This window comes from Lacerta agilis, chromosome 4 (genome assembly GCF_009819535.1).
Source record: "Lacerta agilis isolate rLacAgi1 chromosome 4, rLacAgi1.pri, whole genome shotgun sequence".
Lineage (NCBI taxonomy): Eukaryota > Metazoa > Chordata > Lepidosauria > Squamata > Lacertidae > Lacerta > Lacerta agilis.
In genome coordinates, this window is record NC_046315.1 from 586,059 (window position 1) to 613,826 (window position 27,768).

Genomic DNA, 27,768 nt, shown 5'->3' on the forward strand with positions numbered 1-27,768 from the left:
CCCCGAGTTCGGGGCTGGACAGATTTAAGGGGGCCGTCGTATTACCCAGGGGAGGAGGAGGAGGAGTATTATCAGGGGCCAGTGGGTCCCCCATATCGCCCGAGGGTTTGGAGCTCGAGGGACGTGGATTTTCGTCTCCTGCCCAAGTACGTGCCCCCCACTGACGTTTTGAGCTATTTAACGTTGTTTGAACGCTCATGCCAAGACCAGGGGGTACCACTGGACATGTATGTGGTGCTGCTCAGGACTTTGCTCTCGGGGGAGCTCGTAGAACTCTTGGGGCGTCTTCCGGCCTCGAAATGTAACAATTACCCCCATTTCAAAGAACTTGTGTCTCGCCGGTACTGTTTTAACGCAGACACCTACCGGAGAAGGTTCAGGGAGGTGGAGAGACCTGGTCCGAATGAAAGTCTGACATTGTTGGCAGACAAAATGTTGCAAAACTTTGAGTTGTGGGTGGCTGCGGAAGGTATACGAACTTTGGAAGATATGTACCAGCTGATCCTGAGGGAGCAGTACTATAAAGCGTTGTCTCCCGAGTTGGCTAGTTTGGTGGCAGATCAAGCCCCGAGGACTCTAGATGAAGCGGCCAGGTTGGCGGAAACGTTCAGGCAGAATCGCGCCGCCACAATGTTTAAACATCAGCCGGGAGGGGGGCGTACCATCACCCCTGGGGCTGGCGTGAAAGCAGGAACGTCTGCTGGAAGCGAAGGGACTAAGGCAGCGTCTCCTGGGAAAGGGTCATCGACAGGAGGGGCTGACAAAGGGAAAGTAAATCCCAGTTCTGGACTGTGTTTTTTTTGTAAACGGCCTGGCCACATAAAAAACGAATGTGTGGAATGGGCGAAGAGGAAGGGGGCTGTAGTAACATCTACCCCTGCGATAAGGGCCTTCCAACAGGAGGAGGACTGGGACGTGGAAGCCGCAAGGCTGCAGCAGGCAAAGAACCAGGCAAGGGCGTGGAACGAGGGCGTTTCCCCACCTGCGCCGAGCCAGCCGCCAGCAGCCGGGACCTTGGCGTCTGCAGCGGTGCCGGGCGTGTGCCTGGCCGAGGCCAAGGGTGTGACCGCCCCGCATAGGGAGTGGGCTCAAGCGCAGTTTACTGCACCCATCTGGGTAAATGGCATACGGGCATTGGCTTATCGAGACTCTGGGGCAGACGTTACGAGCGTGTCCAAAGAACTGGTGTCGCTGGGTCAGCTGCAGCCCCAGAGATTGAAGATTAGCCCGTATGGAGCCTCCCCATTCGACCAACTAACTGCCATGGTACAGGTGGAGTATAAGGGGTACGAAGGGCCACAGCTAGTTTTGGTCCACGAGCCCCATGCGTGCCCAGCGGAGGTCCTGGTGGGAAACGACTTGGCGTACAAGGTCTTTGTGAAGAACGAACTGGAGGACTGCTCTGTGGAAGCAACCCCTGGGGCCGAGACTCTGGAGGGAGGTGGGAGGCGGCTTCTTAATGTAACCTCAGTAGAAACGTTGCAAGAATTACCCTTTTTCTCTATGGAGGAGGGGGAGGAAAGTTCATCTTGTGCAGTCCCTACTACTCAAGAGGAGGGGAGGGAGGAGGAGGATTCCTCATGCTTCCAGAGTCGAGAAGGAGGGGGGAGCATGGGGCCCATTACCCTTGAGGAAGGGGGACTTGAAACTGCTGAGGGGCGGGGGGAGGAACTTCCCACGCCTGGGAATGAGACATCTGGGGAACGTGAAACAGCTGAGTCACCCGAAGGGGGAGAAAGTTTGGTTGCCCAGCCTAGGAGGGAGGGGGAGGCCCCGACCCAGCTAGGAGGCCAGCAGGAGTGTGGTTATGATGGGAAAGCTAGAGAGGAGAGTTTTTCGGTTGGGGATAGTGTGTGGATTTTGACACCGGTACGACCACACAAGTTGGCTACAAAGTGGGAAGGGCCTGGTGTAGTAAAGCAAAGGCTCAGTGCTGTTCGCTATGTAGTAGAATGTAAAGAACTGCACGCCAAGCCCAGGGAGTACCACGTGACTGCCTTAAAGCTATTCGTGACTCCTGGGATGGCGGGGGTGCCAGCTTATTCGAGCAGCCTGGAAAGGGGCCCTCCAGGGCCTGTGGATTTGTTGACCGGGTACCAGCAAGCCGGACGCTTAGCCGAGGTCAAGCAGTTTCCTAAGCTGATAGAACGACAGTCTGTAGAATTGCTGGTTAGAGAGGATCAAGAATTTCCATCACAAATTGCTGCAAGGGAGTTGGGTGTTGCAAGATTGCCAGTTCACAGTGACCCACATTCCGGGAAAGGCGAACGTGGCAGCTGATACTCTAAGTTGTTTTCATAAATCTGTGGAGTGGTTGTTTGCTCCAAAAGGTACTGGGTGACTATTTACCTCAGTAGTATTAAGAAGGGAAATTTGGGGCCTGGAACCCCAAATTTCCTTTTAGGAGGGAGGGTGTAGGGAAATACCAAATCCCTGGTTTTGGAAATAAAGGTCTTGGGGTAATTTGAATCGTGGGTATCACTGTATAAGGGAGGATGCCTTTAAGGAATGTAAAAAGGGGGTGCCTTTAAGAAGATCTCGAGAGATATGTAAGTTTTGGCCTCAGAGAGGCACCCTGGCCTGACGAGAATGGGGTGGGGCCAACTGGTGCTTGTTAGGCTGATGAGTAATTCAGGAGGTAACAGCCCAGACTCACAGCTGCCCTTTGATCAGTGACAGCTGTGACTAACGATCTGAGGGCAGTAATTGGCCAGCGGGGGTGGGCTAACCCCTTATCTAGGCTGGGCTGTGTCAAGGAGACAGGAGAGCTGGGGGGAGGCTTCAGAGCTTGGAGTCTGCCTACTGCCGGAACATCATTGCTGAAGAGCTGAGGCGTCGATGGACTTTCCCTTCCCATCAACCATTATGTCCTGGGGGAGTGATTGAGGACTTTTGCCAGCTCTTTCAGATGCTAAGCAGTTGAGTATCTATCCCTGCCGAGAAGGAGAGGGATCAAGTATGTGTATTGAGTCTAGTTAATTAGATGTTTTGTTGTTTTAAGTTTGTGCCTTGTTTTGTGAAAACTGTGCCTTTTGTGTTTTACTAATCCTTAAGTAAAAGATATTTTAGAGAACTTTTGTTCGTTTGTTTTGTTTCCTCCATTGTTTGCTTGGCTATTCCAGTCCTTGCCAATCGGCTACTCTATCGCTAGTTTACTATTTGTGGCTCTGTCTGAGCCGGGGGGGAGGCTGTCTGCAGGGAGTACAGGGAAAGCGGCCCCCGCGCTTTGGCCTGTGGCGACAGCCAGGTCCCGACCCAGGGGGTGGTGGCAGCAAGATACCTTCTGTGACCCGGCCGGAGGGCTGGGTACAGGCAAAAAGTAAAAGGAAAAAGGAAAAAAACCCGCTATTCCCCCTGCTTGCTGGAAAAGGGGTGGAGGGAAGCGGGGTAGTAACGCTACAGATCCTTTTCCTGAAAAAGAAACAAGGATTCAAAAGAGAGAATAATTGGCGAGAAATATTAGAAAGTGAATGACAAAGACAAAAAGTTTAAGGGTGTTAGATCTCATTCCATGGGTGCTTTCCCAGAAAAGGGATGGGGCATCAGTAGAGCATTATGGGATGTTCTCCACCCTGCTTGGAGCCCCTTGGGAGTATCCAGCGGAAAGTCTCTCTCACCTGCTTTCTCTCCTCTGCCTGACTCAGGAGGAAACCTTCGGCCAGGGCCACCGCCTGGGAACTGGTCTCCGCTCCGCATTCCCTCACCCAGCTCTCCATCTCTGTCGGAAGGACAGCCAGGAACTGCTCCAAGATCACCAGGTCCAGCATCTCAGCTTTCGTGTGCGTTTCTGGCTTCAGCCACTGACAGTCAAGGTGGTAGAGTCGGCTGCAAACTTCTCGGGGTCCTTTGGCCTCCTGGCAGCAGAACTGCCTCAACTGCCGGCTCTGCACCTCTGAGCGGAGGGTGTCCTCCTCACCCAGGATCTTCTGCGCAGTTATCCCAGAATCCCCCACTGCTCCCAGTTTGGATGGCATGGCCTCTTCCTGCTTCAGGGCGAGCTGAGTCTCGCTCATCCATCTGTGGTCTCAGGAAACCTCTGAGAAGAAGAAGAAGAAGAAGAGCTTGGATTTGATATCCCGCTTTTCACTACCCGAAGGAGTCTCAAAGCGGCTCACATTCTCCTTTCCCTTCCTCCCCCACAACAAACACTCTGTGAGGTGAGTGGGGCTGAGAGACTTCAGAGAAGTGTGACTAGCCCAAGGTCACCCAGCAGCTGCATGTGGAGGAGCGGAGACGCGAACCCGGTTCACCAGATTATGAGTCTACCGCTCTTAGCCACTACACCACACTGGCTCTCTGAGAGATCAGAAGGAACCCTTTGGTCATCTGCCAAGTTCTGCCTGTGCTAATGAGGTGCTAGGAAATACTACAAAGCAAATACATTGTTCTGTTATAATGGTGATACACCATAAGGAGAAGAAAAATTGTTCCCTGATCAAGTGTGTATGAGACGTGCTAGTAACCAGCGTAGGTAGGAGAGGGGGTTTGCTGGGTGCTCCCCAAGACAGGAGAGAGGAGGAGGACCCCAAACAATGGCGGGCAAGGCCTTATATATCCATTTTGAAATTCCCTGCCCTGGAGCTCAAGACCACCCCTCCATACATCACAGAAGGGGTGTTGCTCAAGACCACCCCCACAAACATTATACCCACATTGTTGCATTGGGCAAAAGGCCCTTCTTCTAAGCTACACCAATAAAACTGTGACTAGAGGAGCTAGGAATCCATTTTGTTTTCTTTATTGCAAAGCAATAAGGGTTACAGTCGAATCATTTCCGCAAGCCCGCAAGCCCGCCCAACGGTCTGGGCAGGGGTATTTATAACATTTCATACAAAGGATTTCAATTTAACCAATCATATTTCACTACATCATTTTAGTTTAGTACGCATGTACATTACCTAATCTAATACACATGCGCAATAAGCATTTCTAACTGAACCTTGGTTCTCACCGATCTGTTACATCTTCGTTAGTTTGCATGCATGGGAATCTGTGTTAGGCCTTTGTTCTATGTGTCAACTTATGTACTAGCTTTATGAATGTGATTGACGTATTTGCTGTCCTTCTTTCCCAGTAGGGAAGGTCTCGTGCAAAGAATCATCAGTTTCCTTAAAGCAACAGGTTACCATAGCATTTCTATTATAGCATATTCAATGATTTATTGGGGTTCACATTATATTCATTATGGCCCCTTTGGGCCACTGCTACAACAGAAATTTGCATGTTGTTGTTTTTCCTGTCTGTCCGGTTATCTGATAATGTCTTATCTTTCTGGTAGTCTGGCCTTTCCTTTGAGATGGTAATCACTTAATTCCTGAGACAATGGGAAGGTTTCCCCCCCCCCCCATTTTCTCCCATTTATACGAATGCAAAACATACAGTACTGTAGTTGCAAACCTCATGCGACCTCACCTCTCCCTGGCAAGACCCCCTGCTCCTGGGATCCCGCCCCCCACATGAACCATCCTTCTCCCCATTGCACCTTCTGGGGGGGGGGGGAGAGAGACTCACCAGATCCCCGTGTAGGAGTGCAATGCAAGATTTGAAGGAGAGGAAAGCAACCCCGTCCCCCGTTGCAGGAAAGGGAGGGAGGGTCTCTTGCTCAGGAGGATCTCGCCCCCCCCTGGCAGGACCCTCTCCTCCCCCTGCACCCTCCCCTGGGACCCCCACCGCCTCCCCACTGCACCCTCTGGGGGAGGGAGAGAGAGAGGAGACTCACCAGATCCCAGGAGGGGGCAGCCAGGCAGCCCTTGCAGGAGAGGAGGGGGGAGGGAGGGGCCCGGGCTCTGGAGGACCTGGCACCCCCTTGCTTCCGGTCCTCTCTAGGAAGGCACCTCGGTTCCCTTTAACCCTTGCAAAGCCGAGTCCGCCCAGCCCAGCCAGAAGGGTTTCTCCAATCGGCTTCCATTGCTGAAGTGCAGAAAGTGGGGAGCAACCGGGGCCGAGTGTGGCGCATGCGCAACTGCCTCCCCGCCTCCCTCCAACCTCCACTTGCCCTCCTCGCGGGGCTCGTGCTCGCCCACATCAGCGTCCCTTCGGGGGCCACGCCCCCTCTGCGCGCGCGCACACGCCCCCCAACCCCCACGATAGAATGATTGACATATTTATGGAACCCTTTTAAAGCCTATTTTGCGGGGCGGGGCACTTCCTCGGCACCCGCTGGATAGGGCCCTGATCCGAGGGTCATCCAGTCCCACCCCCAGCAATGCAGGAACCTCAGCCAAAGCATCCCGGGCTGATGGCTGTCAGGCTCCACCCCCCCCTCCCGAGGGAGGCCTTTCCCCTGCCACAGAGGCTGCTTTCTTCTGCTTCTCCTCCTCCCTCCTCGTTCTTCAGAAGATATCTCAAAGGCCTGGAACGGGTTAGGGAGCTGGGTATGTTTAGCCTGGAGAAGAGAAGGTTAAGGGGTGATAGGATAGCCATGTTCAAATATATAAAAGGATGTCATATAGAGGAGGGAGAAAGGTTGTTTTCTGCTGCTCCAGAGAAGCGGACACGGGGCAATGGATTCAAACTACAAGAAAGAAGATTCCACCTAAACATTAGGAAGAACTTCCTGACAGTGAGAGCTGTTGGACAGTGGGATTTGCTGCCAAGGAGTGTGGTGGAGTCTCCTTCTTTGGAGGTCTTTAAGCGGAGGCTTGACAGCCATCTGTCAGGAATGCTTGGATGGTGTTTCCTGCTTCGCAGGGGGTTGGACTGGATGGCCCTTGGGGTCTTTCCAACTCGATGATTCTATGATTAAATCAGTTAAAAGTTCTTTAGATAGCCACCCTGGTTTCTTTAGGCACCTTCCATGTTTTCGTCTCATTGGTACTGCTTGAAGTTGTGCTTTTAATATCTCCCTTTTAACAAACTCCCATCCATCATGAACTCCCTTCCCTTTTAGTATTACTGACCATGGGATCACACCCAGCATTTCCCTAAATTCTCTGAAGTCGGCTTTCTTAAAGTCTAGAATTTGAGTCTTAGTATGCTTGGTTGCTCCTTTCCGCTGTATAATAAACTCCAGAAGAGCATGATCACTCCCACCTAATGATCCTGCCACTTCTACCCCACTTACCAAGTCATCACTATTGGTTAGGACCAGATCTAAAATGGCTGATCCTCTTGTTGCTTCTCCCACTTTCTGGACAATGAAATTGTCTGCAAGGCCAGTGAGGAATCTGTTCGACCTTATGCTCTTGGCTGAGTTTGACATCCAACAAATATCAGGATAGTTGAAATCCCCCATTACTACTATCTCACTTCCTTTTGAATGCTTGGTCATCTGTTCCAGGAAAGCATCATCTGTGTCCTCAGTTTGGCTTGGGGATCTGTAGTAAACTCCCACAACGAGATCACTGTTATTTTTCTCTCCCTTAATTTTGACCCAGATGCTCTCAGTTTGGCTTTGAAGTTTTAAATCCTGGATCTCTTCACAGGTATACACATCCCTGACATATAATGCCACTCCTCCTCCTTTCCTGTTTGGTCTATTTCTCTGAAATAGATTGTATCCCTCTATTACTACATTCCAATCATGAGACTCATCCCACCAGGTTTCAGTGATGCCTATTATGTCATATTTAGTTTGGTGTGCCAATAGCTCAAGTTCAACTTGTTTATTTCCCATGCTCTGTGCATGACAGGAGGAGCTCAGCTCCGCAGGATTCGCAGGGGGGTCTGCTGACATTTCGAGGGCTCAGGGCACAGAAATGGCTACTCTTTCTTTAAGGGCCCCCCAGACCTCCTGGGACACCGGAGAAGATTCCCTTGTTGCCCCGGTGTGCTGTAGTGGTTAAGAGCGGTAGACTCGTAATCTGGTGAACCGGGTTCGCGTCTCCGCTCCCCCACATGCACCTGCTGGGTGACCTTGGACTAGTCACACTTCTCTGAAGCCTCTCAGCCCCACTCACCTCACAGAGTGTTTGTTGTGGGGGAGGAAGGGAAAGGAGACTGTTAGCCGCTTTGAGACTCCTTCGGGTAGTGAAAAGCGGGATATCAAATCCAAACTCTTCTTCTCTTCTTTTTGAGTCATCCAGGTGGCATTTCCTTATTTACAGGGCTGTTGATAAAGCATGCAATGCACCCTTCACACTTGGTTATGTGTTAGGAACACAGGCACAAATGATGGTGTGTGTTTGTGTGTATTTGCAAACTACCCCAGTCTCTGAGCTGTGAGACTGCAAGGCTCCCAGGCACTTACCCAGGATCCAATTTCCTTGGAATGAAGGTCAGTGTAGACTGTGGTGTCTTTATGATATCTAGTTTCATTTACTCACACATACAACCTGAGGGTAGGATGAAGGGGCTCACAGCATTGACACCCCCAACAGATCTGGCTTCTCCACAAGGGCCATCCAGTCCAACCCCCTGCCAAGCAGGAAACACCAGCAAAGCATTCCTGACAGGCGGCTGTCAAGCCTCCGCTTAAAGACCTCCAAAGAAGGAGACTCCACCACAGTCCTTGGTAGCAAATTCCACTGTCCAACAGCTCTCACTGTCAGGAAGTTCTTCATAATGTTTAGGTGCAATCTTCTTTCTTGTAGTTTGAATCCATTGCTCCGTGTCTGCTTCTCTGGAGCAGCAGAAAACAACCTTTCTCCCTCCTCTGTATGACATCCTTTGATATATTTGAACATGGCTGTCATATCACCCCTTAACCTTCTATTCTCCAGGCTAAACATACCCAGCTCCCTAAGCTGTTCCTCCTAAGGCATCGTTTCCAGGCCTTTGACCATTTTGGTTGCCCTCCTCTGGACATGTTCCAGCTTGTCAGTATCCTTGAACTGTGGTGCCCAGAACTGGACACAGTATTCGAGGTGAGGTCTGACCAGAGCGGAATACAGTGGTACTATTACTTCCCTTGATCTTCATCTTTAGTTTCCCACTCCAAAAGGATAAGATATGCCTTTTTAAAATAATTTCGAGTTTTCTTCTATCACTTCCTTTTGGAATTTGGAAATCGAATATGAAAAACCTTTCTTATTGTCCTCTTTGAAAATATCCTTTAGCTGTCTATGGTGCAACCAACTTTGAAGATGTTCCTTTTTTTCTTCATATTCTTTCAATTTTAATTTCCCCTCCTCTTCTACCAGTAAGTCTCTGTATGTTGGCCATTCTCCCTTTTTCTCCAATGTTTTAAGTGACAATGCCTCTATAGGTGATGACCACCAGGGTGTCTTAGGTTCTAGTAAGTCTTTATATTTCCCCCACACTTTAAACGATGATCTTATTATATGATTATGGAACCCTGTATGTATTTTTGCCTTTCCATACCAGAGAGAAGCATGCCATCCAAACCTATTGTCATGTCCTTCCAGGTCTGTTTTTTCCTCCCTGTCTAACTTGATCCAATCCTGGATCCATATTAGGGATGCAGCTTCGTAGAATAATTTTAATTCTGGAAGTGAGAATCCGCCTTTTTCTTTTGCATCTGTTAATATCTTACTTTTTATCCTTGGCTTTTTCCCATTCCAGACAAATCTTGAGATCTCTTTGCCATTCTTTGAAGCATGCATTCCCCATTATTACTGCAATAGTATGGAAGAGAAATAATATCCTTGGAAGTGCATTCATTTTTATAGTTGCAATTCTTTCCAATAAAGAGAGATTCATCCTATTCCATATTTCCATATTTCTTTCAATTTCATGCCATTTTTTTATAATTATCTTTAAAATATTTATATTTTTTGCTGTTATCCATACACCCAAATACTTTACTTTTTATGTACTTCTATCCCTGTCATTTCTATTATTTCTTTCCTTTCAGATTTTTTAATAACAATTTGGTTTTACTTTTATTTAATTTAAATCCTGCGACTTGACCAAGCTCTTGTATTATGTTCATTACTTTTGGGAAAGAATTTTTTGGATCTTCCATGGTTAATACCAAATCATCTGCAAATGCTTTCAGCTTGTGCTCATTTTTCTTTACTTTTATTCCTGACACTTCTCTATCTTCTCTTACCCTTCTTGTCAAAACTCCCAGTACCAGAATGAACAACAGTGGTGACAATGGACATCATTGTCTTGTTCCTTTTTGAATATTACATTCATCGATTATCAACAAGAAACATTATCAAATGCTTTTTCAGCATCTATAAACATCAATGCTGCTTTTTTCTCATTTCTCACTTCCAGGTATTCTATAATATTCAATACATTTCTAACTATCTTTGTCTGCCTGGAAGGAATCCAGATTGATCATAATGAATAAAATCTTTTAGAATTTTTTTCAATCTATTTGCCAAAACAAATGCAAACAATTTGTAATCATTATTTAATAATTGTCAGGGAACTGCCACGTGGCCCACTGAGGGGACCCGAGGGACTGTTGGGATACAGGGATCCCCAACACCAACTGAGCAGTAGTACCTCTTCCAGCGAGAAAAGCAGCCACACCTCCAGTGGGGAGGAATGAGAAGGAGCTAGCCTGGCGAGGACAGGGCTTGGGGATGCTACAGAGACCCTGTGCTCACCTCGCTCGGCTGGTCAGGAGGGAGGCACACCATTTCCACCACCCCAGTTGCACAGAGGGGTTAGAAGGAGAGTTTGAAATGCAAAGGGGGTAGGAGGAGACTTGGGGTGCCGAAGTTCTTATGCTGGGGAAAGAGCCGGAAGGGGCCAATCCCACATTCTGCTAGTGACTGAGATGGACATGTACTTCGTAGTTCTGCACTGTAAATAGTTTGCACGTCAAACATGGAAGGTGCCTAAAGAAGCCAGGGTGGCTATCTATAGAACTTTTAACTGAGTTAAGATTTAAAAGGGATATGTACAAAAAATGGAAAAAGGGGGAAATCACCAGAGAGGAATTCAAACAAATAGCCAGCACGTGTAGAGACAAAGTCAGAAAAGCTAAAGCACAGAATGAACTCAGGCTTGCTAGATAGGTTAAAAGCAAGACCCAAACAATTACCGCCCAGTCAGCCTGACATCAATACCAGGAAAGATTCCAGAGCAGATCATTAAGCAAACGGTCTGTGAGCACCTAGAAAGGAACGCTGTGATCACTAAAAGTCAGCATGGGTTTCTGAAATATAAGTCATGTCAGACCAATCTGATCTCATTTTTTGACAGTATTACTAGCCTGGTAGATGAAGGGAACACTGTGGATGTAGCCTATCTTGATTTCAGCAAGGCCTTTGACAAGGTGCCCCATGATATTCTTGTAAAGAAGCTGGTAAAATGCGGGCTAGACAATGCTACCATTCAGTGCATTTGTAACTGGCTGACTGACCAAACCCAAAGGGTACTCATTAATGGCTCCTCTTCATCCTGGAGAGAAGTGACTAGTGGGGTGCCACAGGGTTCTGTCTTGGGCCCAGTCTTATTCAACATCTTTATCAATGACTTGGATGATGGGCTTGAGGTCATCCTGATCAAGTCTGCAAACCCTAGGAAAGAACCACACAAACAAGTAAAGAAACAAGTAAGCACACAAACTTAATCACAAACAGCCCCAAAAAGACAAACCCGCAAAACCTACAGTGTGTCCTGCAAGCTCAGCTTACCTTGTGCTCCCTCCTGGAGCCAGTGTGGTGTAGTGGTTAAGAGTGGCAGACTCGTAATCTGGGGAACCGGGTTCGTGTCTCCACTCCTCCACATGCAGCTGCTGGGTGACCTTGGGCTAGTCACACTTCTCTGAAATCTCTCAGCACCACTCACCTCACAGAGTGTTTGTTGTGGGGGAGGAAGGGAAAGGAGAATGTTAGCCGCTTTGAGACTCCTTCGGGTAGTGAAAAGCGGGATATCAAATCCAAAGTCTTCTTCTTCTTCTTCCTCAGTCGCTGGCCTCCAAGCCTTACTGAAATCAAGATGCACTATTTCCACAGCTCTCTCCGATCAAAAATTTGTAACTCCATCCAAAAAAGGGGAGGAGAGATTTCTCTGGCTTTCCATGTTTTTGAGAAAGCCATGCTTATTGCTTTAATCCTTTATGTTTATATTGTGACATCCTCAGATGAAGGGGACATAAATTCAAAAAATGATAACAATAAGGATATTAACAAGCTGGAACATGTACAAAGGAAGGCGATTCATATATTTATTTAATTTGTAGACCCCCCCTACCCAGTGGTGCCGACTTGAATAAAATATTGATGGGGGGCCTGGTTAAGAAGGTGGGTATTTGACTGGCTCCTAAAGTTATATAATGAAGGATTTTCCAACCTTTGTATGAATTCTTTGATGGGAAGTGAGATTGTGGCTCTTACTGAAGCTCTTTCCACATCCCACGCACTGATAAGGTTTCTCCCCTGTATGAATTCTTTGATGGGAAGTGAGATTGTGGCTCTTACTGAAGCTCTTTCCACATTCCACGCACTGATAAGGCTTCTACCCTGTATGAATTCTCTGATGCTTAGTGAGTTTGGAGTTTTCAGTGAAGCACTTTCCACATTCCACACACTGATAGGGTTTCTCTCCTGTATGAATTCTCTGATGGGAAGTGAGCTTTGAGCAATTAATGAAGCTCTTTCCACATTCCACACACTGATAGGGTTTCTCCCCTGTATGAATTCTTCGATGGGAAGTGAGAGTTGAGGCATGACTGAAGCTCTCTCCACATTCCATGCACTGATAAGGTTTCTCCCCTGTATGAATTCTTTGATGGGAAGTGAGATCAGAGCCCGTACTGAAGCTCCTTCCACATTCCACACACTGATAAGGTTTCTCCCCTATATGAATTCTCTGGTGCTTAGTGAGTTTGGAGTTTTCAGTGAAGCTCTTTCCACATTCCACACACTGATAGGGTTTCTCTCCTGTATGAATTCTCTGATGGGAAGTGAGATTTGAGCCATGACTGAAGCTCTTTCTACATTCCACACACTGATAGGGTTTCTCCCCTGTATGAATTCTTTGATGGGAAGTGAGAGAGGAGCTCCTACTGAAGCTCTTTCCACACTCCACACACTGATGGGGTTTCTCGCCTGTATGAATTCTTTGATGGGAAGTGAGATTTTGGCCTTGACTGAAGCTCTTTCCACATTCCACACACTGATAAGGTTTCTCCCCTGTATGAATTCTGTGATGGATAGTGAGACTATGAATGTTATTGAAGCTCTTTCCACATTCCACACACTGATAAGGTTTCTCCCCTGTATGAATTCTGTGATGGGTAATGAGACTATGGCTGCTAATGAAGCTCTTTCCACATTCCACACACTGATAGGGCTTCTCCCCTGTATGAATTCTCTGATGCTTAGTGAGATTGGAGTTTTCAGTGAAGCTCTTTCCACATTCCACACACTGATAGGGTTTCTCCCCTGTATGAATTTTCTGATGCTTAGTGAGAGAGGAGCTCCTACTGAAGCTCTTTCCACATTCCTTGCACTGATAGGGTTTCTCTCCAATGAGATTTCTTTGTTGGGAAGTGGAACGGGAGCTCTGACTGCAGCTCTCTCCATACTCCAAATTTTTACGTGGCTTGTCCTCTCTGGGGATTTTGTCATGTTCACCCTTGTTCTCGATTTCCAGTTCATCAGAATCTGCAATGGAGACAAAAAGGGAGAAAAAGAGCTTCAGGAACCAATGAAAAAGAAGTGAAGGGAGCTGGGTGTGTGTTCATTACCTTTGTTGTTTGTCATTAACTAACATATTTATTATTAGATTCTGATGGGTTGTTGAATGTTGCTTGGTTTGATATACAGTAGCGGTCAAAATTGGGGAAGCAAAAATAGTTTATTTCATGTGTTTGTTGGCTCAAAAAACAACCTATTTTGGAGTTATTTCATAAAATTATATATCAATGGACAGATAATTTAATCAAGAACATAATGCAACAAAGTTTGTTCAATTAGCTGTATTCTATCAAATGTTATAGCGAAATAACTAGAAAAAGGAAGCACAACTTGCTGAGGCTGACCTTTGTCAATGTGTTATGTGATTGCTATCAAGTTGGGTTTTTTCTTTCTTTCATTTAGTGAGTTTGTAAATTGTAATAAAATTAAAGAAATGGCACAAAGAGTTGACTGGTCACCCAGAAAGTGATGTAAAATAGTAATATTGTGAACAAGACTCCAGTTATGAAGAAATTAGAAGAAAGATAGGGGGAACTTAACGAACGCTGGCCTTTCTATATTTTTGAAGAGGTATAAAGAGACTCAGTCACTACAAAATCATACTGGTAAAGGCAGGAAAAGGGGCACAAAGGAAGTGATGATCGAAGAATGAAGAGACTGTCCCTACATGACAGAAGAAAATAATCTGGGTGTATACAAGATAACATGTGCACTCATTTTACACACTAGCAAGGTTTTGCTTAAAATTCTACAAGGCAGGCTTAAGCAGTATGTGGACCGAGAACTCCCAGAAGTGCAAGCTGGATTTCGAAGGGGCAGAGGAACCAGAGACCAAATTGCAAACATGCGCTGGATTATGGAGAAAGCTAGAGAGTTCCATAAAAACATCTGCTTCTGCTTCATTGACTACGCAAAAGCATTTGACTGTGTCGACCACAGCAAACTATGGCAAGTTCTTAAAGAAATGGGAGTGCCTGATCACCTCATCCGTCTCCTGAGAAATCTCTATGTGGGACAAGAAGCTACAGTTAGAACTGGATATGGAACAACTGATTGGTTCAAAACTGGGAAAGGAGTACGACAAGGCTGTATATTGTCTCCCTGCTTATTTAACTTATATGCAGAATTCATCATGCGAAAGGCTGGACTGGATGAATCCCAAACCGGAATTAAGATTGCCAGAAGAAATATCAACAACCTCAGATATGCTGATGACACAATCTTGATGGCAGAAAGTGAGGAGGAATTAAAGAACCTTTTAATGAGGGTGAAAGAGGAGAGTGCAAAATATGGTCTGAAGCTCAACATCAAAAAAACTAAGATCATGGCCACTGGTCCCATCACCTCCTGGCAAATAGAAGGGAAAGAAACGGAGGAAGTGAGAGATTTTACTTTCTTTGGCTCCATGATCACTGCAGATGGTGACAGCAGTCACGAAATTAGAAGATGCCTGCTTCTTGGGAGGAAAGCAATGACAAACCTAGACAGCATCTTAAAAAGCAGAGACATCACCTTGCCAACAAAGGTCCGTATAGTTAAAGCTATGGTTTTCCCAGTAGTAATGTACGGAAGTGAGAGCTGGATGTGAGGAGTGAGCTGAAAGGGTTACACTCAGACTTCCGGTGTGGGCGCCATTCCATGCAGTCGGGAGCTAGCGAGCTCCGGTACCCTCAGGGATTTGGGTGTCCGTAACCGCGCTACGACCCCCTTAAAGCCACGGGAGGAGCGTTCCGTGGACCCGGGTTTCTTGCAGGCACCAGAAGTGTCGTCCCCGCTCCTGATCAACCCTTGTAAAAGGGAGGATCAGGCGAGCGAGGCTCCGGCACGGCGCTGAAGAAGCCATCGCTAACCGAGGTCCATGGTAACCGAAGCAGCGGGATCTGCCGGATTTTGAGTGCCCCATTCTTTCTCAATTTGGACTTAAAGCAAGAACTCTGTAAGTACGGCTTTAAATTTGTTCCAATTTGGCTTTAAAAGAACTGAATTTGGCTTGCGGAGGGAAATGAAAATTGAGGAAGTCCGTTTCTCTCTGACAGCGGCAAGATCAAAGTAACGTCAATGGAGCTAAGCCGCACAGCTTAAAGTAGAATCTAAGACTGATTTCACATACTTTTTGGATTATTGAAAGACCCCTGTGGGGGGAAACATTGTGATTGCATGATTTCTTCCTGTGGATTTACAATTATTTTAGAAGACACCGCTACACCCTCTGGATAAGGAGAGCAAGAGTTAAAAAAAAAAAGGGCAAGAGTTAAAAAAAACCGAGTAAGGGGAAAAACAGAGAAAAGGTTCTGTGACAAAATCTATTGAGGAACAGATGCTTTCTGCTATTGATAAACTTAATGCTAATCTGCAAGCAGTTGCAGAGAAGCTTCATAGTGAAATTAAAGAGACTAAAGAGGAACTCCAAAGTGATATTAAAAAATACTCTGACATATTGAAAACTGCAATTTCCTCTGTTGAGAAGACAATGAGAGAGAACAGGATTGCGATTGGGAAGATTGGAACAGAGGTGGAAGTACTTAAAAAGGAGTCAGAGGAATTCAAGGAGAAAATCAAAACTGTGGAAAGCAAAATTGAGAGTGTCGACCCTGAAGAAATTCAAAGGATCAGAGTGCAACAAAGAGATGTACAAGAATGTTTGGCTTTTTTGCAACTTAAGGAAAGAGAGGTCAACCTAAGGCTGAGGGGTGTGCCCGAGTTGGAGCAAGAGAGTTTGAAGGACTTTTTAATTAAGGAATTTTCTGCATTCTGGGAGCTGGAAGAAAATGATTTGCAATCATTTATTGTAAAGGCCTACAGATTTGGAACAAAGGGAAAGAAGAGCACTAAAATAGTGAATGATTGCATGATTGTGTTCCAGAATAGAATCCAGAGAGACCAGATCCTTGATTTTCACTATAAGAACAACCTGGTGATTCAGCAGAAGCCAATAATCATATTTAAAGACATCCCACGATACTTTTTGAACCAGAGATTTGAATACAACGACCTGACGGCGGAATTGAGAGCAAGAAAGATTCCTTTCAGCTGGGAATTTCCTGAAGGCCTAACCTTCAAGTATAAAGAGAGAAGAGTAAGAATTAGATCCCCTGAAGACAAGAAGAAATTTCTAGACAAGCACATTGCGGATTTTGCAGGTTCTTCACTGGATCCAGCAAGATTATTCCAGTTTGTCCCACCAGTAGAAAGACCAACCCCAGGAGAAGGAGAGGAAGGTGAAGAAGAAGAAGAAGAAGAAGAAGAAGAAGAAGAAGAAGAAGAAGAAGGAGCGGCAGGAGGGGCTAAACTATAAGATGGCGTTAAAGGTTTAACGTGGAATGTCCATGGTTTGAACCAGAGACCGAAGAGACACAGAGTGTGCCATGCACTTGAGAAGAAGAATTTAGATATAATCTGCTTACAAGAGACCCATGTTGTCATCGGACAAGGTCAAGAAGAGAGGAGTTGTAATTTACATAAAAGAGAAACATAACCCAAGACAGTTGTTTAAAGATGAAGAAGGGAGATACATTGCAATTGAAATTACAGTACAAGGCGACAAATACATGATACTGGGACTCTATGCACCAAATGAAGGAAAGTCAGTTTTCTTTAAAAAGTTACACGATTTGCTGATGGACTATTTGGATTATAATGTGATTTGCCTGGGAGATTTTAATGGGGCAATTTCCACTCTGATGGACAGATCACAAAGGACAAAAATTACAAACGAGGGGAAATTGCCTAAAACTTTCTTTCAGATGGTTGATAATTTGGATTTAATTGACACATGGAGACTAAAGAACCCAACAGAAACTGAAGCAACTTATTTCTCAGAACCATAGAAGTCGTGGTCGAGGCTTGATTAAATCTGGATTTCCAGAGGACTGGCACCAAAAATACAGAAGGCAGTAATCTGCCCCAAGACATGTTCAGATCACAATGCTGTACAATTGGATTTAAAAAATTCACTCCAAGGATTATTTTAGATGGAGAATGGATGATGCATTGTTGAGAGATACCAAGCTTGTTGAAGAAGCGGCAAAGAAGATGAGAGAGTATTTTCAAATAAATTTGAATTCAGAAGTGGAGAAAAGAATTGTTGGGACGCAAGTAAAGCGGTGATGAGAGGGTTCCTCATAAGGGAAAAAGCTAAAAAGAAGAAGCAACAAAATCTTGAAAAGGAAAGATTATTGGACCAAATAAAAGAAAAAGAGAAAAAATTAAGAGGGTACTCGAAAAAACAACATATTCAGAAAGAAATAAAGATCTTGCAGTCCCAATATGCAAAGATTTTAAACCAAGAAATTGAATGGAAAATTAAGTTGATGAAGCAAAGAACTTTTGATTCGGCAAACAAATGTGGGAGAATGCTGGCTTGGCAGTTAAAGAAGAGACAGAAACTGAATACCATCACCAATATAAAGGTTAAGGACAAGGGTGTGGAGAATCCGGAGGAGATTAGAAAATGCTTTCAAAAATTTTACAAACAATTATACAAGGAAGAGAAAGTGAAGGAGAAAGATATTGAACAATTCTTGGAGAAAAATGGCTTGCACAGAGCCCCAGAAGAAAAAGTAACAATACTCAACCACCCAATTTCAAGTCAAGAATTGGAAGATGCAATTAACAACATGCAGATAGGGAAGGCCCCAGGACCAGATGGACTGACTGCAAAATATTACAAAACTCTGAAAGATTGGCTGATTCAGCCGTTGAAGGATGTATGCAATGGACTGTTGGAAGGAGGCAGGGCACCAGACTCATGGAAGGAAGCATATATTACACTGATTTGGAAACCAGATTTTAACAAAACATTTAGGAAGAATTACCGACCAATTTCGCTTCTGAATGTGGATTATAATTTTTTTGTAAATGTCATGGCCACGAGATTAAAAAGAGTGCTGAAGGACTATATCCACAAAGATCAAGCAGGTTTTTTACCTGGAAGACATATAAACAGTAATACAAGGATTATTGTGGATATAGTGGAAAGGTTGGAAAAGAAGATAAATACAGATGCTGCACTGATGTTTATTGATGCAGAGAAGGCCTTTGACAATATTTCTTGGACTTTTATGAAGAAAAATTTGGAAAAGATGGGGGTCGGTCAAAGATTTCTGAATGGCTTTAATGCTATTTATACAGAACAAAAAGCAAAAATTATAATAAACAGTGTAATATCAGAAGAAATTAGGATTGAAAAAGGAACAAGACAAGGGTGCCCTATCTCCCCTTTACTCTTCATCACGGTCCTGGAGGTCCTTCTGAACATGATTAGGACTGATAAACAGATAAAAGGAATAAGGGTGGGAGAGAAGGAATATAAATTGAGCGCCTTTGCCGATGACTTGGTGTTATCCCTACAGGAACCAGAAAGCATTGTTCCCAAAGCGTTAGAGACAATTGACAGGTTTGGACAAGTAGCAGGATCTAAACTGAATAAAGCCAAAACTAAAGTATTGACAAAAAATATGACGCCATTGCAGACACAGAAATTGCAAGATCACACTGGATTGAACTTTGTTAAAAAGGTAAAATATCTAGGGGTGAATTTGACTCCAAAGAACATAAACCTGTTCAAGGACAATTATGAAAAACTGTGGAATGAGGTTAAAAGAGACCTAGAAATATGGACCAAGTTAAAGTTATCCTTGATGGGCAGAATAGCGGCTATTAAGATGAATGTACTACCAAAGATGTTGTTTTTATTCCAAGTGATACCGATTATAGATAAATTGGACTGTTTTAGAAAATGGCAAAAGGACCTATCCAAATTTATCTGGCAGGGGAAGAAACCTAGAATAAAATATAAGATTTTGACAGACTCCAAGGAGAGAGGTGGATTTTCCCTGCCAGACTTGAGGATTTATTTTGAAGCTGCAGCCTTTTGCTGGCTAAAGGACTGGTTTAAGTTAGAAAACACAGATGTGTTGGACTTGGAAGGACATGATAATGTATTTGGCTGGCATGCATATCTTTGGTATGATAAGGTTAAGGCCCACAAGGCTTTTAAAAACCACATAATTAGAAATGCCTTGTATCAGGTTTGGACTCGAAATAAAGACTTATTGGAGAGAAAGACCCCCAGATGGATATCTCCAGTGGAGGCTAAGGCCTATAAGAGGCCCAACATGTCTGCAAAATGGCTAAGGTATGCTGATATACTGCAACAAGAAGGCCAAAGCTTTAAGTTGAAAAGTTATGATCAACTTAAGGAGGACGTTGCTGACTGGTTGCAGTATTACCAAATAAATGAAGTTTTTAAGTTAGACAGGAAAATTGGCTTTCAAGTAGAGAAATCTAAGTTGGAAACAGAACTAATAGAACCGAACTCTAAAAACCTTTCCAGAATGTACAATTTGTTGCTAGAGTGGCATACAAAAGATGAAATAGTTAAATCGGTAATGATTGACTGGGCAAAAGATGTGGGCCATAACATCATGTTTGAGGACTGGGAGAGGCTGTGGAGGGAAGGTATCAAATTTACTGCATGTAATGTTTTAAGAGAAAATTTTATGAAAATGCTATATAGATGGTATTTAATGTTAGTATTTCACCCCCTCCCTTTGTGAGAATCGTGTGACTTATGGTCTGAGAGAAGGGGGAGGGAACTGAGTCTTTGATCTCTTAATTAACTTCTCTGTGTCAGACGGAATGTGTCCTTCACTGTGTGTGTTAGAGACAGGGTTTCGTTCTGGAGATAAGATGTGTGGAAGAAACCTAGCCACACAAGCTGTATAGTTATGTATATATTGTAGCTTGTAGAAAATAAAAGAAGAACTGTTTCAAGTTAATATAGCCAGCGCTTTATTCAACCTCTGAGGAAGTGAGGGTGCTCATGACAGACAGTCTTGAGTCCAGGTATCATGATTAAGCTATAGGTGTTCCAGTCTTATCGCCTGGCCCAGTCAGGGCACAAAGAGGGGCACAAGACCTGGATAGATCCTGGCTTAAATCAACATTTAACGCCAGTTAAATTAGCTAAGATGTATCATGGATTGAGTAATGAATGTTGGAAATGTAAGAAAGTGGAAGGTACCTTCTACCACATGTGGTGGACGTGCCCAAAGGTTAAGGACTTCTGGGAGAAAATTTTTAATGAACTCAAAAAAGTGTTGAAAAACACTTTTTCTAAGAAACCAGAGGCCTTCCTGTTGGGCATAACCAACCATGAGATACCCAAAAAGACAGAGTGTTTTTTATGTATGCCACAACAGCTGCTAGAATTTTGATTGCTAAAAATTGGAAAGGTGAAGAGCTCCCAACAGTAGAAGATTGGCAGATGAAGTTAATTGACTACATGGAACTCGTAGAACTGACCGCGAAGCTCCGAGACCAGAGGGAGGAGAAGGTGCAAGAAGACTGGAAGAAATTTAAAGATTATTTGAAACAACGTGAAAAGTTGGACATTTGAAGTGAAATCAGTGAATATAATAGGCGATAGCTATGCAATGTTAGGTTAAAATAGTATATAAGAAGTTAAGATTTTGTTTTTTATATTAGAAGTTATGAGTATGAATAAGTTGATAGAGATAGTTACAGGTGGGTAGCCGTGTTGGTCTGCCATAGTCAAAACAAAATCGAAAATTCTTTCCAGTAGCACCTTAGAGACCAACCGAGTTTGTTCCTGGTATGAGCTTTCGTGTGAATGCACACTTCTTCAGATACACTGAAACAGAAGTCACCAGATCCTTAAATATAGTGAGGGAGTGGGGAGGGGTATTGCTCAGAAGGGTGGTAGGAATGGGTGATCAGCTGATAGGTGTGGAAAACCTGTTGACGACTCTTAACGGCTGTAATTAGTCTTGCAGGGAAAGGCAAGTGGTGGGATGGCTAAAGATAGCTTTGTTATGTATAATGAGATAAGAATCCAATGTCTTTGTTCAGACCAGGTTTCTCCGTGGTTTTAAGTTTGGCGATTAGTTGTAATTCAGCCACTTCTCTTTCCAGTCTATTTCTGAAATTTCTTTGTATTAAGACAGCTACTTTGAGATCTTTTATAGAATGTCCTGGGAGATTGAAGTGTTCTCCTACTGGTTTCTCTGTCTTGTGATTCCTGATATCAGATTTATGTCCATTTATCCTTTGGCGTAGGGTTTGGCCTGTTTGTCCAATATAGAGAGCTGAAGGGCACTGTTGGCATTTGATTGCATACACAATGTTGGAAGATGAGCAATTAAATAGTCCTGAGATGGTGTGTTTGATGTTGTTGGGACCAGTAATGGTGTTGTCCGGGTTTATGTGGCAGCAAAGTTGGCATCTGGGTTTATTGCAGGCTCTGGTACCAGTGTCCATGTTGAGTCCATGTTGAGCTCATACCAGGAACAAACTCAGTTGGTCTCTAAGGTGCTACTGGAAAGAATTTTCGATTTTGTTTTGATAGAGATAAGATAAGATGTTATTTGAAGACGAAGAATAATGGTGAATGACTGTTAAAATAGTTACAAAGTTACTAAAGTAAATTAGAATTGAACGCAGAAGAAAGAACGGAGGAAGTCCCTCGAATAAGATTTGAAATAAGATCAAGATAGTTAAATAGGTGTTTTATGTATTTTTTTATATTTTGTATGAGTTTTTTCTTCTTTGTTTAATTTTTTGTAGTATGTATACTTTTTGTAATCTGTATGTTTGTATTGTTTTTATTTGTTTGTTATTTTTCTTGAAAAACCAATAAATTCTTATAAAAAAGAAAAAGAAAGGGTTACACTCAGCTCCAAGCTGCGTCCAGCTCACAGGATGTGACGTTACGTTGTCTGTATGTTTTAGTACTGGTGCATTTCCCAGTCTTCTCCGTTGCTGTTTCACGGAGGGCAGACATGCCGGCTCTGTCCCCCGGTATGTGATTTATGATTTGCTGTAATAAAAGACTGCTTTGCTGAAAGAAGCAAGAGTCGTTCTGAGTTCGTGACAGACTGTTTTCTCCAGACGTTTTTGCAGCAGGTTTTGCTTCCAAGGAGACTGCGTATGCAACTCTGCTGAAATCGAAAGGAATTTCGAACTGTGCAACAGAAGCCTACCGGGCTCCATTCCAGCCGGGATTTATGGTTTCTGGATGCGGGGGTTTTACTGCTACGAACCCCTCGCAACATCAAACTGGACCATAAAGAAGGCTGATCGCCGAAGAATTGATGCTTTTGAATTATGGTGCTGGAGGAGACTCTTGAGAGTCCCATGGACTGCAAAAAGATCAAACTTATCCATCCTTAAAGAAATCAGCCCTGAGTGCTCACTGGAAGGGCAGATCCTGAAGCTTAGGCTCCAGTACTTTGGCCACCTCATGAGAAGAGAAGACTCCCTGGAAAAGACCCAGATGTTGGGAAAGATGGAGGGCACAAGGAGAAGGGGACGACAGAGGATGAGATGGTTGGACAGTGTCCTCGAAGCTACTAACATGAGTTTGGCCAAACTGTGGGAGGCAGTAAAAGATAGGCGTGCCTGGCGTGCTCTGCTCCATGGGGTCACGAAGAGTCGGACACGACTGAACGACTGAACAACAGCACCTTTTAAATACTTAATTTCCTTCCTCATCCTATACTTTGAAGAGGGTTATCTTCGAAGATTTCATTTAAAGAGTAATAGGTACATTAATATTAGAGTTACAGGTAGGTAGCCGTGTTGGTCTGCCATAGTAAAATAAAAAATAAAAAATAAAAAAATTCCTTCCAGCAGCACCTTAGAGACCAACTAAGTTTGTTCTTGGTATGAGCTTTCGTGTGCATGCACACTTCTTCAGATACACTGAAACAGAAGTCACCAGGATGAAGAGGAGCCATTGATGAGCACCCTTTGGGTTCAATCAGTCAGCCAGTTACAAATCCACTGAATGGTAGCATTGTCTAGCCCGCATTTTACCAGCTTCTTTAAAAGAATATCATGGGGCACCTTGTCAAAGGCCTTGCTGAAATCAAGATAACTACCCAAATGATGGAAGACTACCCAAAACCTTCTTTGATTTGGTGGACTTGTTAGATATTTGGAGATTAAAATATCTGACAGAAAAGGACTTTGCGTATTTCGCAGAGCCAAATCAATCGTTTAGCCGCCTGGACTACATTTGGATTACCAAAGACCTTGTTCCAATGGCGACAAAAGCGGAAATACTTCCAAAGTCTTGTTCTGATCACAACACTGTTTTTCTGGAACTAAAACTAACTCTGCGGGGATCATTCAGATGGAGAATGAACGATGCTTTATTTAGGAATGAACAGAATGTAAAAGATGCCCTAAAGACCGTAAAATACTCTTTTGATTTAAATATGAAAACGGCTACAAGTAAAGCAGTTATGAGAGGTTTCTTAATTCAGCAAAATTCAATTCGGAAGATGGCACAGAATGAGAAAAAAGAAAATATTCTGTCCAATTGAAGGAGAAAGAGAAAAAACTTAGAGGCAATCTGAAAAATCAACAGATTCAAAAGGAGATTAAAGTTTTACAATCCCAGTATTCGCAAATTATTAATCAGAAGATCGAAAGGAAGATAAAATTGATGAAGCAAAGGACCTTTGAATCTGCAAATAAATGTGGAAAATTGTTAGCTTGGCAATTGAAGAAGAGACAGAAGGAAAATACAGTTATACACATTGTAGTCAATGGGAAATCCATTGAGAATACTGCAGAAATTAGGAAAAAAATTCAGAAATATTACAAATGGTTATATACAAAGGAAAAAGAAGATTAAGCTAAATTACAACCGTTTTTGAACTTTAAAGGTTTGCAGAAAATTCCCATAGAGAAAAAGACTCTACTTAATTATTTGATATCGAGACAAGAGGTGGAGATGGCTATAAGCCAGATGGAAATCGGGAAGGCTCCAGGACCTGATGGACGAATATCCAAGTATTATAAGACATTGAAGGAATGACTGATTCAACCACTGATGGGTGTGTGTAATAAGATATTAAGGGGGGGCCAAGCACCTGAGACCAGAAAATATGCTTTTATTTCTCTGATTCCTAAACCAGATACAGATAGAACGCAAGTGAAAACTTATCGACCAATCTCCTTATTGAATGTGGATTACAAAATCTTTGCAAATATTCTGGCAAGAAACCTGAAGCTAGTTTTGAAGGAATATATAAACAAAGACCAGGCAGGTTTCCTACCTGGGAGGCATATGAAAGATATGTCAGAAATCTTATTGACATTTTGGAAATGCTAGAATCTAAAAAGAATTGTAAAGCCATTTTAATGTTTATTGATGTGGAGAAAGCCTTTGATAATGTTTCATGGAGTTTTATGAAGATGAATTTGCATAATACGTAGGTTGGTCAAAATTTCTTAGAGGTGAAAGAGGTGGCTTCTCCCTGCCAGATTTAAAGTTATATTTTGAAGCAGCAGCGTTCTGCTGGCTCAAAGAATGGTTTATGCTGGAAAATACTGATTTGCTAGATTTCGAAGGCTATGATAATGTTTTTGGATGGCATGCTTACTTATGGTATGATAAGATAAAGGCCCATAGAGGATTTAAGAATCATATAATTAGAAAATCATTGTTCAATGTTTGGATCAGATATAAGGATTTGTTAGAAAGGAAAACAAGGCAAACAAGATGAATTTTAACAGGGATAAATGTAAAGTACTACACTTGGGCAAAAAAAAATGAAAGGCACAAATACAGGATGGGTGACACCTGGCTTGAGAGTAGTACACGTGAAAAGGATCTAGGAGTCTTGGTAGACCATCAACTTGACATGAGTCAACAGTGTGATGCAGCAGCTAAAAAAGCCAATGCAATTCTGGGCTGCATCAATAGGAGTATAGCGTCTAGATCAAGGGAAGTAATGGTACCACTATATTCTGCTCTGGTCAGACCTCACCTGGAATACTGTGTCCAGTTCTGGGCACCACAGTTCAAGAAGGATACTGACAAGCTGGAACGTGTCCAGAAGAGGGCAACCAAAATGGTCAAAGGCCTGGAAACAATGCCTTATGAGGAACGGCTTAGGGAGCTGGGTATGTTTGGTCTGGAGAAGAGAAGGTTAAGGGGTGATATGATAGCCATGTTCAAATATATAAAAGGATGTCATATAGAGGAGGGTGAAAGGTTGTTTTCTGCTGCTCCAGAGAAGCGGACACAGGGCAATAGATTCCAACTACAAGAAAGAAGATTCCACCTAAACATTAGGAAGAACTTCCTGACAGTAAGAGCTGTTGGACAGTGGAATTTGCTGCCAAGGAGTGTGGTGGAGTCTTCTTCTTTGGAGGTCTTTAAGCGGAGGCTTGACAGCCATCTGTCAGGCATGCTTTGATGGTGTTTCCTGCTTGGCAGGGGGTTGGACTGGATGGCCCTTGTGGTCTCTTCCAACTCTAGGATTCTATGAAAACACCTAGGTGGATTTCTCCACTGGAAGCCAAGGCCCAGAAAAAGTTAAAAATGGAAACTAAGTGGTTGAAATATAGTGACTTGCTGTTGGAAGTTCAGAACAAATTTAAACTAAAGTCATATGAACAACTTAAAGATAAGTTAAGTGATTGGTTACAGTACCACTAGATTAATGAAATGTTCAAAGCTGATAGTGTAAAGAGAAAGAAGGAAGCTTTTATCATATGGGGGGGCGTGCCCCAAGATAAAGGACTTCTGGGAAAGGATTTATAATGAAATGAAAAAGGTGTTAAAAGACACTTTTATAAGGAAACCAGAAGCCTTTCTATTGGGAATCACAGGGGAAGAAATTCCCAAAAAGGATATTACTTTCTTTTTGTATGCCACGACAGCTGCAAGACTACCGTATATCGCGGCGTATAAGGCGACTCGGCGTATAAGACGACCCCCCCAACTTTTTATGTGAAAAAACAGAGTTTGGGGTATACTCACCCAGCCCGGGATCCATGGCTGCTGAGGCGGCGGCAGCGGCGGGGAGAGCGTCCCCCGCGCCACACAGGAGATTTCCGCGCTTGCCGCCGAAGCGCAGGACGGCCTCCACGGCTGCTGAGGCGGCGGCAGCGACGCCTGGGGCAGCGGGGAGAACCTCCCCGTCGCCGCACAGGAAGCCTCCGCGCTTGCCGCCCACGCCCAGCCCGGGCTCCATGGCGGCTGAGGCAGCGGTTGCGGCTGGAGCGCCGGGGAGAGGCTCCATGCAGCCAGTGGCGGGGCGGAACTCCGGGTCACATCGCATGATGTTGCCGGCGTACAAGACGACCCCCGACTTCAGAGAAGATTTTTCGGGCTTAAAAAGCCGTCTTATACGCCGCGATATACGGTACTAATTGCAAAGAACTGGAAGAACCAAGAGACACCAACAGTAGAAGAATGGCAAATGAAGATGATAGAGGTTTTTGGTAATGATGCTGGACGTGGATTTCATAAGATAGAATGTTATAAGGAAATAATCACGGGTGATTGCTAATATATGTAACTGCCAATGAAGACTGAAAATGAATTTCAGAAGGAGACCATAAGATGCTAGAGGAAAGATGTTAAGATTGTATAAGAAATTTGTGTGTTGTTTGTTTTTGTATTTGTTTTGTTTGTATTTTTTCTTATAAAATGAATGAAAATATTTTTTAAAAAAAGAAAAAGGCGGAACTGGAGGAAGATGGTTCACAGAAAAAACTGCTATTTGCTGTTCAAGGTTTATTGTGGGGGTGTTAGGTTCCCAGGTGTTGTAGGGGGCGCTGTTGAGCTCTGTGAAAATACATGAGGTTGGTCACATGGAGGTATTTTTTTTATATTCCAGGCACATGGGACGATCCCACAGGGAGCCTTACCAAGAGAGGCCACGATCCCACGATTCTCCTCCATGACGTCCTTATGCAGAGCTCTCTGGTCAGGATCCAGCAACGCCCATTCCTCGCCCGTGAAATAAACAGCGACATCTTCAAAGCACACTGGACCCTAAAAGAAAAAGGGAAATGTCCTCTCTGAGACAGCAGAAATATGATCTGCTAAACATTTAATTATGAATACTTATTTTAAAGCTTCAATGGAATTCTTTTATTCTGCGTTTTAATTATGGGTGTTCGTCTTTGTGCAAATAGGAGGTACTTCACCTTGTGGTTTTCAAGTCATTCTGCCTACGCAAGCATTCCAGTTTCCCAGATGCAATAATCCACTTTCTCCTCTCCTCGTGAGTTGTTCTGGGGAGGATCCCTCCCAATGCCCTAGAGCCAAATTCAAGGGGTTCATGGGGGCATGGAGAGGGGGAGGAATGGGGAGCAGGCCCCTTTTTGCAGCGGATGGGGCTGGCTTGGTGAATCCTGGACACTGTTGCTCAGTGATTAATATAGATAGTAAATAAGCCTAGTCTGGATGGACATCTGTCTTGGATGATCTAGCTGA

General features: G+C 44.0%; 1 protein-coding gene across 1 annotated transcript in view; it reads right to left on the bottom strand.

Moving 5' to 3' along the window:
* Window positions 1-12,054: 12,054 nt before the first annotated feature.
* LOC117044871 overlaps window positions 12,055-27,768 on the bottom strand; it is a 628,087-nt gene continuing 612,373 nt past the window's right edge. Inside the window, 1 exon segment of the mRNA XM_033145648.1 lies at window positions 12,055-13,336. Coding sequence (XP_033001539.1) covers window positions 12,133-13,336 — 1,204 coding nt within the window. The 3' untranslated portion in view covers window positions 12,055-12,132.